At 49.3% G+C, this 9,564-nt stretch overlaps 1 protein-coding gene across 1 annotated transcript; it reads right to left on the minus strand.

Annotated features, from left to right (window-relative positions):
- Positions 1 to 155: 155 nt before the first annotated feature.
- Positions 156 to 8,537, minus strand: POLR2C (RNA polymerase II subunit C). The gene is made up of 9 exons (XM_055412691.2): positions 8,209 to 8,537; positions 7,980 to 8,029; positions 5,473 to 5,541; positions 5,277 to 5,329; positions 2,528 to 2,656; positions 2,105 to 2,156; positions 1,806 to 1,974; positions 1,589 to 1,663; positions 156 to 995 (listed from the first exon to the last, which is right to left on the minus strand). Exons 1-9 carry the CDS (start codon positions 8,292 to 8,294, stop codon positions 851 to 853), a joined length of 828 nt encoding a protein of 275 aa, XP_055268666.1. The 5' UTR covers positions 8,295 to 8,537; the 3' UTR covers positions 156 to 850.
- Between the last annotated feature and the right edge of the window lie 1,027 nt (positions 8,538 to 9,564).

A 9,564-nucleotide genomic window follows, 5' to 3' on the forward strand; every position in this document is an offset into this window, starting at 1 on the left:
AGCCAGGGAGGGGCCACAGCCCATTCAGCTCTGAACCTGACCCAGGGAATGACCACCCCAGGAGTAAGCTACCCTGAAGAAGGGCACCCAGAGGCCACGGGGAGGGAGGCAGAGCTGGCTGGCTCGGTTCATGGCTCGATGACGCATGAAGGAGATTACGTACGTTGTGCTCTTTATTGCCAAAAATAAAAACTTTCAAAAGACAACTACTGTTAATAAATAACCCTTCCTTTCTGTACTAGATTTCCGGTTTTCTCCAGGCTTCTCCTGCCAGGCTGCCTAATTAACTGCGTTGGGTGTGTGCCTACCTACAGGGCTAAGGGGTCAAGGCCAGATCTTCATTAAGGTCCTTGTCCTCATCCCTGCCCCCCCCCCCCAAATTAAATCATCTGGCCATTGTTGGTGAAGACTGAAACTGACGGGTAGAGAACAAAATACAAGGTTTACTGGCGGGAAGAGGGGGATAGCCTGGGCCTAACACACGACTGAGCGACTGAACTGAACTGAACACTACTCTTAAGGGTTCTCAAATTCAGGACACTTAAATGACCCAGAGATGAGAATCCAGCTCAGTGGTTGTCAACAGGGGAGCCCTACGGCCCCCGAGGCACACTGGGAGACAGGGTGGAAGGAGTGTTTCAGGGGGCACTAGCAATGATAGTGGCGTCCCTGGTGACCTGCAACTGAGCAAGGCTGGGATGGACCTACCCCTTCCCGCTGCTGCCTTGCTAACTGGTACTGAAGGCTTGCCAAGAAACTTGAGCAACAGCTGTCCAGTCCCCAGGAGCCAAAAAGAGTCACAGAAGAGACCTGAAATCCAACTGTTTTGCTCAAAACAGGTGAGCTGCGGCTAGTTTATGGTGAGGACGTCACTCTGGATCTCATGGCTTAACTGGGTCTGTAAATCACTCAGCTTCTTCTTTAATCCAGAGAGGGCTGAAAGGACGATGGTCTCGGGGCGCAGAGAGCCACAAGACTCCACATTGTAGTAAAACCTGAGAGGCAAGAGTCCAGTGAGAGCCCTCCACGAAGCATTCAGGCCAGCGGGCCCCAGCTTTGGCCAAGGGCCTCCCTCCCTTCTGGGTCCTGACTCCTTTCTCCCCGTGAATTTGACCTTGTCCCAGGGTTGACCTCCATCCAGCTTCTTAAAAACAGTGGTCCCAGTGCACTCTGTAGGACCTCAAGAGGACCACAGCTGCCTCAGAAAGATACTGTGTGAAAACCTCAAAACACTTGTGTACAGACACATCCCACAATGAGGGGAAGGGAGATAAACAAGCAGTGCCACCTGCTCCAGCATTCTCACGTTTGTCACTAGAAGGCTTTGGGCAGTTTGGGACCCTAGGTTTGATCTTATGTTGATGTTTCTTTGGGGGCTGAATAATCCCAACAGGAACAGTCTGGATAACTGGAGGGCCCCCTTCTCCCAGTGACCAGAAGGGGGACTTGAGGGGGGTTCAGTAGTTACCGGCCCCTCCACAGCTGAGGGGAACTGGACAGGAGGGAAAGGGGCTCCCTAACTCAGAGGCTGCACCAGACCTGTATGTTCTTACACATGTGACCTTCGAGTGCCAAACCAGGGTCTTACCTCTCTGGCTTGCCGTTGGGGTCATAGGGGGCCTGTGACTCATCCTCATCCAGCTCTGAGTACTCACTCTTGGGCCTGAGGTCAAACAGAGGTCAGCAGAGGGTTGCTATGGCCGCTTTCATGGGACCCGTGTCTCATAGGCTGCCCCATCTGGGTCACTAGGAGCCACTTCCACACCCGCCCACCCAGCCGGCCTTCACTCCCACCAGGAACATACCATTCCTCCGGCTTGGGGTACACCGTGTGCCTCAGGGCATTGTCAGGGTCATACTCAAAAGCCACCCCTGCAGTTGGATTCCACTTGGCATGTTCCTTGCCAAAGCCTTTTTTGGCATAGGCTCGCAGTCTCAGCTCCTGGCCCTTTCTCAGCTTGACGATGAGAATGTCTGTGGGGACAGGTGAGGGTCACTCGAGGGCCGGCAGAGGCACAGTTCTCCGCATCTGACCTGCAGCCCCTGGACGACCAGACAACACGAGAGGCTGGGTCTGGTCTCTGCCTCTCTCGGGGCACCTTACCGTCCTGCTCCACGTAGTCGTTGGGGTCATTATCTCGGTTCCTAGATGTCACCTGCAGGGAGTCCAAACAGAGGCATTTATTAGCAGCTGCTCATCTCACCCGGAAATCTTCCAGCACCTCCAGGGATCCCGTCTGTGCTGGTGACTGGCCTCTAACCCCTATCTCATGGCTGTGACAACCTCCTCAGCCAAAAAAACAGTAGCATGGTCTTCAAAGGGGTCCTAAGGGGGCAGGGGGCCCACAGCACCAGTGTTTCTGCCCATCCTGGCAAGGGTCCAGAATCATTAGCACTTCTAAGCATCAGGCTCACGTTAAGGCGGAGGGTAACACAGGGAAGTTGGCATCTTCTAAGAATCCACCCCAATCTGGCCCATTGGAGCCAGGCGAACAGCAAAGGCCCCAGCGAGGCGGGCCTTCCTGACCGGAATGACGCGGGGGCTGTTGGAGATGAGGTCTCGAGACGTGACATGCCGCGTCTGGTCTTCGTTGCACCGCACGTCCAGAGTGAACTCCACCGAGCACTCCGGGCAGAACTCCTCACACGTGCAGTCCTGAGGCGGGAGACAGACAGCAGTGAGCCTGTGGGGAGACGGTGCAGTCTGGCTTGGCTCCCCCTTCTAATACCCTGTCCCTGAAGGTTCCTCCTCTGATGAAAGGGTGGACCACAGCCGCCGGTCTCTTGTCAGCTGTGTCCATCTACACACCACTCTTGGGCTGCTAAACGGCTCTTCCTCAGAGAACCAAGGCACTAACAGAGGAGGCTTTCATCCCGCACAGTTCAGTATCCATGAGCTGGAACTAGCTTGGGAATGCAGTTACCACTTAAAACAATCTAGGGGACAATAGAAAAAAGTACCTTTTAAGCTCCAGACTACTGACCTTTTCTAAAAAAGTTTCATACATTCCCAAAAGCAGAGTATAACAGACTGCCACCATGTAAGTGTCACTCAGCTTTAATAATTCTCAAGTTCGCCATTCTTTAAACTGATTCTTGAAACACTCCCATCTTAAGAGACTAGCTGCTACCATTTAACTTCAGGCAAGAAGAGAGGTACTAGAATGTAGTCAAGCAACCTGTTCTCCCCTCATATTAGTGAGGAAAATCCAAGCTACTTTTGACGTTTTCAAGACGATGAAGGAAATCTATGGGCCACACCTGGCCAGCTTGTAATCACACACAGGTGGGACAGGAAGTCAACCTAGACCCTTGAGATGGAATCACTCTTAGAAATATGAAATTAAAGAATCAAAATGTAATGAAAGACAAAAATACAGAAAGGTACTCAAACTAAGGAAAAAAAAAGTACAATGAAAAGAGACGAGTCTGTTCAAGAGATCAAGAGACTAAAGAGGTGTAACAACCAAATGCAATGCATGTATCACAGACCCAGAAACAAAAAGCCAATTAGCGGGAATTCCTTGGCAGTCCAGTGGTTAGGACTCTGTCCTTTCTCTGTCAAGAGTGTGGGGTTCAAACCCTAGTGAAGGAACTAAGATCTGGTAAGTCAAGCAGTTCAGCCAAACCAAAAAACAATTAAGGACATTTCGAGGATAACTAGGAAAATCTGAATTTAGACTGTATATAGATAGTACAAATCCACACTAATTTTCTTAGGCATAATATTGTGGTTAGGTAAGAAAATATCCTAATTTTTAGGACATGCATGCTGATGCAGTTAGGGGAGAAGTATTGTGATTTCTGTAATGTTCTTTCAGATAGTTTAGCAAAAATCACAACATCTATATGAAACAAAGCAAATACAGCAAAGTATCAACAACTGGAAATTAAAAGTGAAATGAGAATGAGGATGTATTCTAAACTTTTCTGCAAATTTTAAGAAAACACAAACAAAAAATCCACACCATCTTTATTCAGTAAATGCAATACTAGAAAAAAATTTAATGGAAGGAACTGTTAGGTCACGGGGGATGCATATCTTTATGTAAGATATGGACTAACTGCTCTTCAATCGGTGGTACAACTGTCTTTACCAATATTACGTGATGTTTTATTTCTTAAAAATAGACTCTGGGGACATGAAGCAAAAGTGATAAAATGTCAAAATGTGACAAGTGGTTTGATGGCAGCATGCCTATTTGTTTTATTAGCTTCACACTTTCCTGTGTGCTTGAATATTTAAAAAAAAAACCACATATACGGACTTCCCTGATGGCGCAGTGGGTAAGAATCCACCTGTCAATGCAGGGGGACACAGGTTCAATCCCTGGTCCAGGAAGACCCCACATGCTGTGGAACAACTGAGCCCATGCACCACAACTACTCCTGAGCCAGCAAGCAGCAGCTCCCGAGTCTGTGCCACAGCTTCTGAGGCCCTCGAGCCTGGGGCCAGAGCTCCGCAACGAGAGGCCTGCACACTGCAACCAGGAGTACCCCCCGCTCGACGCAACTAGAAACAGCTCAAGCAGCAACACAGACCCATCAGAGCCAAAAATAAATAATCAATAAAACAAACAAACAGCAACACACATATACATTTACAAAATATATCAAATTAGCCAGTAGCATGCCAAAATGATGTGCCCCTGGGGATACCAGAAAAGGGGTTGATTCAGGACCACCCAAAGCCATCAAGGAGGAATACTCTCAAGCTGTCAACTAACGCAGCTCTCGTGAAAGGATGCAGGTGACCTAATCCTATCCTGCACGCTCCCTAATTGAGTCCGTTAATGTATCATGGAAGTGGCAAACATTGCCCCAGAGGAATGGAGTCATGTTTCAGTAAGACAATCTACAGGGTGAGGCATACAGCTGGCAGACAGGTGCTGCTCTGCAGAACATTCTCACTCCCTCTGCTCCGTGTCCTCACCTGCTATCCTTCTGGTGACTCCCTTTAGCCTCCTAGGCCCCTGTCCCTGGGAAGAGATGCTCTGGAAAACATTGTACATCAGATGCTGAAAAGAAACAGCTCCACCCATTCGGTATAAATGAGCATCCAGGTGTATGTCCCCTCTGGCTAATGAGACTCTCTGATGCCCCTTGAGCCCCATCGATCTGTGGTCCCATCAGAACCAAAGACAGATGCCTGCCTTGGGCTCCAGACAACATCTCCACACTGTCTTTCTAAAAGGCAAAATCAAGATGGCAGGAAAAAATTCTCTTTGGGAACTGAGTTCCCTGCCTTCCCCAAGCTCCCCAAGCACAGAGCATACCCGGGAGTACTGCAGCTTGTCCACAATGTCGTCACTGGTGAGAGGGATCAACCCTGGAAGACACAGAAACGCACACTGAAGAAGGCCAAGGGGCCAAGCTGAAGGCGAGTCCAGAAGTCCCCTTGGGAGTGAGGACGCGTCTTCCTCTGACACTGGCACAGCCCCCTCCCTGTAACTCTCCAAACCCAGCACTCACCAAGTCTGTGAGCAATGAACTCGTCATGAAGGACGGAGGAATTGGCATCAATCTGAACCCAGTCAATTGCTAAAGAATGAAGGAAGCAGAAAAAGCAGACAGGCAGATTAGCCACCAAATTCACCTAAAGACTTAGCACTGGTTTTCCAGATATAAAAATCATCTGAAAGTGTTAGGTGCTCAGTCGTGTCTGACTCTTCGCAATCCCATGGACTGCAGCCTGCCAGGCTCCTCTGTCCATGGGATTCTCCAGGCAAGACTACTGGAGTGGGTTGCCATGCTCTTCTCAGAGAAATCTTCCCGACCCAGGGATCGAACTCCGGGGGTTCCCTGCACTGAGGCAGATTCTTTACCATCTGAGCCCCTCCAAATCATCTAGTGCTTATTAAATTGCAGAGGCCGAGTCAGGCTGGCAGAGACTGTGATTCACAGCTCTGGAGTGGGGCCCAGGAAGCTGCATTTTAATAAGAACCACACATACCACACTGTACTTCCCTGCTCAGGCAGTTATGATGCAGAGAGTTTCCTGTATTACCCCAAAAACACTGACCTAAAGATACCACTAGAATGAGAACAAGTTTCTTAGAGCTGAATATTTCTGTGGGAAGCACTTAAATCTGCTACTCATGGCAACACCAGCAAGAGCACAAACTATTTGGGCACTTGAAAGTTGGACAAACCTCAGAGAAGTAACATAGACTTATGGTCCACATCTCCTTTTGTGATATAATGACTAGATTACCCAAATTAATACTTTATTATCATTCAACCAAATCATGTTTACACAATTCTTTTAATGGGCAAGTCATACTAATCCCTACCAGTCAAGAGCGAGGAGGAGACGAACTGTAGTGTCACACATAGTTGACTTAAACACACATTAACTCATTCATTCATAAATATGTGTACATAAGCAATTAAATTCAGAAGTCAAAGGGCAGTGGAGACCAACTTTCCAATGAGGGGCGTGGACACTAGGAATAGAGGACCAGACATGACCAGACCCCCACCTGCTTGTCCTTCTGCTTCCTAAACCTGAGCCAAGTAAGGACTAAGAGCCAAGCTTTTCTGTCTCTGCCTTTCCTCCTACTGCCCTGCCTTTAACCTCTCCTGTGCAGTTTAAAATCCTGTGAGCTTCCTATAAACCAAGCCCTGCCCCGCTCTGTGATACAGAGATGAACACTCTCTCCCGGGAAGAAGCTACTCTCTTCTAGAACTCTGTCCAGACTTCTCTTAAGACACTTGTCAAGCTGCGTTATATTTGTGTGCATCTTGCTTCCACCTCAAGCTTCAAAAATTCTTTGGATCTTCAGATGTCTTAATTTCTGTATTCCTAGCTGGAGTCTCGACTGCAAGAGGTGCTTCATGCTACTTGTGGGGAAAGTGGCACTTGGAATGTCAGGGCTGCACCCTACAGCACAACTGCCTCATTTTACTCATGATGAAACTAAGGGCCTGAGACCCCATGGGGTGATCAGGCAGAGAAGGAGAAGCAGCACTCCAAGCTCTGAGTGAAAAAGTCTCCTGGGGGTGGTAATGGTGGAAAGACTACAATGTCCTCTTGCTTACCAACCAACTGGCCTGTTTATCTCCTTAGGAATTTGCACTCTTGATGCAGTAAATATAGCTTGCATCTCTTTTTCCTAAACCAAACTCTGAGTTGACACTCAGAAAATATTTGAAGTATATGCAGAACACCCAGTGAAGAGGGGCTGGAACCAAAGCAGAAACAGATTCTTTCTCCTCGAAGTGTCAAAACCACTGTAGCTACGGTCCTCCTTAAACCCTAAAAGAATCTGCCTGCAAATGCAGGAGAAGAGAGTCTGATTCCTGGGTCGGGAAGATCCTCTAGAGAAGGAAATGGCCACCCACTCCAGTATTCTTGCCTGGAGAATCCCACGGACAGAGGAGCCTGGTGGGCTACAGTCCATGGGGCCGCAAAGAGTCGGACGCGACTGAGCGACTTAAGATGAACTCCTGAAGAACCCTGTACTTAACAGCTCTGTGTTTCCAGTGCCCAGCACCACTGCCTGGAGTTTATATGCTCCCGAAATGGAGCTGACGGAACAGATTCACATCTTCTGGCACTGGACACTCACTGAACACAAGGCACAGAGATTATTCCCCTTAATCGTTAACGTCGCCCTGACAACTGCTATTAGCGTTCGAACATTATAGAGCGGGCTGCAACAGAGTTTAATAGCTTGCCCAAGTTTCGCAGCGATAATAAGTGAAAACAGTTTCTGAGTCCACAGACTCCTGAACCCATGCGCGTCACCAACGCACGGAAAAGAATGGAACTAAATAAATAGCCCGTGGAAGCCAGAGAGGTGGCCAGAATGGCCTCGGGCCAAGGGCCCGATCAACTCTCCAGCACGACTGTTCTCTTAGCGCCCCCAATTCCTCGCCCAAACCAAGGCTGGAGGCAGCAGCTGGAAGGTGAGGGGAGGGGTGGGGTGGGGGGAGAGAGGCCTGGTAGCCCTGGCAACGAGAGTGGGGTCGCTTACCTATTATGGGCACCTCAGCGATGAAGACCCTCCGGATAGAATTTGCCACCCTGAGGAATGAAAACCAAGCGGCGTGTGGGCACCGCAGCCTCGACAGGCCGGGCCTGCGCCCCACCGTGCCCAAAGCGGAAGCCCTGGCCCGGGAGCCGGTTCTGAAAAGACACGGCGTCGCGCAGGCAGGGGCCCCTGGCTCTCCAGAACCGCCAACCTCTTCCCCCAGCAGTCTTACGCCAGGTCCGTGTTCTCGATGATGAACTTGACATTCTCGTCGGTGAGCTCAGTGATCCGCACGGTGGGCTGGTTGGCGTACGGCATCGCGACCCACCGCTCGCTCGGCCTCCGGCGTCAGCTCTGCCGGGCCTGCGCCAACTCCGCGAGCGGAAGTCCGTCAGCGGGGCCTCGCCACTGGCGCGGAGGGGCGCTCACAGCGCCGCCTGCTGCTCGGAGGCCCGAAGTTTTCTGCCCACCCCTCCCACCTTCTTGAAGAGGCACCAGGTTCAACCATTCGGAGGGCGATTTGGCAAAGCATGCACACGCCTTGCGGAGAAGGCAATGGCAAGCCACTTCAGTACTCTTGCCTGGAAAATCCCATGGATGGAGGAGCCTGGTGGGCTGCAGTCCGTGGGGTCGCTAGGGGTCGGACGCGACTGAGCGACTTTACTTTCACTTTTCACTTTCACACATTGGAGAAGGAAATGGCAACCCACTCCAGTGTTCTTGCCTGGAGAATCCCAGGGACGGGGGAGCCTGGTGGGCTTCCGTCTATGGGGTCACACAGAGTCGGACACGACTGAAGTGACTTAGCAGCAGCAGCAGCAGCAGCACACGCCTTGATTCCACAGTAACACTTCTAAGAATCCATACTGCAGAAACATTTGCAGTTGTAAGCAAGCATACATGTACAGGGACGTTCACTGCAGCAGTCTGTAGCAAAAGATAAGTAAAACTTGCCCATTAACAGAGACCTGGTTAAATATACAAACACAAGAATACTGTAACGTTTTTTAAAAGAATGAAGTATGTAAATTTATGGAAGAACGAAAGTACAGTTGGTCCTCCATATGCAAGGGTTTTGCATCCAACCAACTGAAGATAAAATTCCATAAAGTTCCAAAAACAAAACAAATTTGCTGCAACTATTTATACAGCATTTACAACTGTTTACCATAGCATTAAATATTGTATAAGGTACTATAAGAAACCTAAAGATAATTTAAATTATATGGGAGGGCACATGTAGGTTACATGCACATAGTTTGCAGCGTCTTAAACAGCCTAGAAAGAGTTTAATGGGTCTTTTTTTGCTTTTGGTTGTGCCACATCTATGTCCCCTGAAATGAAGTAGAGTCCTAACCATTGGACTGCCAGGGAATTCCCACGGGGCAGAAGATTATACAGAGAAGTCCTAAAATAGAACTTGGCAGGGGACAACATGTAGGGGGCAAAGAATCATCAGAGGGGATAAAGAGGCATTTGCCTTAGCAAGGAGTGACATCTGAGACAGGGAACAAGAGCATTAAGGGGGCCCTTGCACGAAAGTCTGTATCAGCTCAGTAAATTAAGAATTAAGGTTGTCTGTTAAGTG

This window comes from Moschus berezovskii, chromosome 22 (genome assembly GCF_049115385.1).
Source record: "Moschus berezovskii isolate FMDL1 chromosome 22, NW_MosBer_1.0, whole genome shotgun sequence".
Taxonomy (NCBI): Eukaryota; Metazoa; Chordata; class Mammalia; order Artiodactyla; family Moschidae; genus Moschus; species Moschus berezovskii.

Bases quoted from the DNA above. Each gene is read 5' to 3' on its own strand.
- POLR2C (XM_055412691.2), bottom strand. From the start codon at position 8,294: ATGCCGTACGCCAACCAGCCCACCGTGCGGATCACTGAGCTCACCGAC. The intron at 5,330-5,472 runs GTGAGTGCTGGG...TGTGTCTTCCAG, and splicing joins GTTCATTGCTCACAGACTTG to GGTTGATCCCTCTCACCAGT. The intron at 2,657-5,276 runs GTATGCTCTGTG...CTCCCGCCTCAG, and splicing joins ACAAGCTGCAGTACTCCCGG to GACTGCACGTGTGAGGAGTT.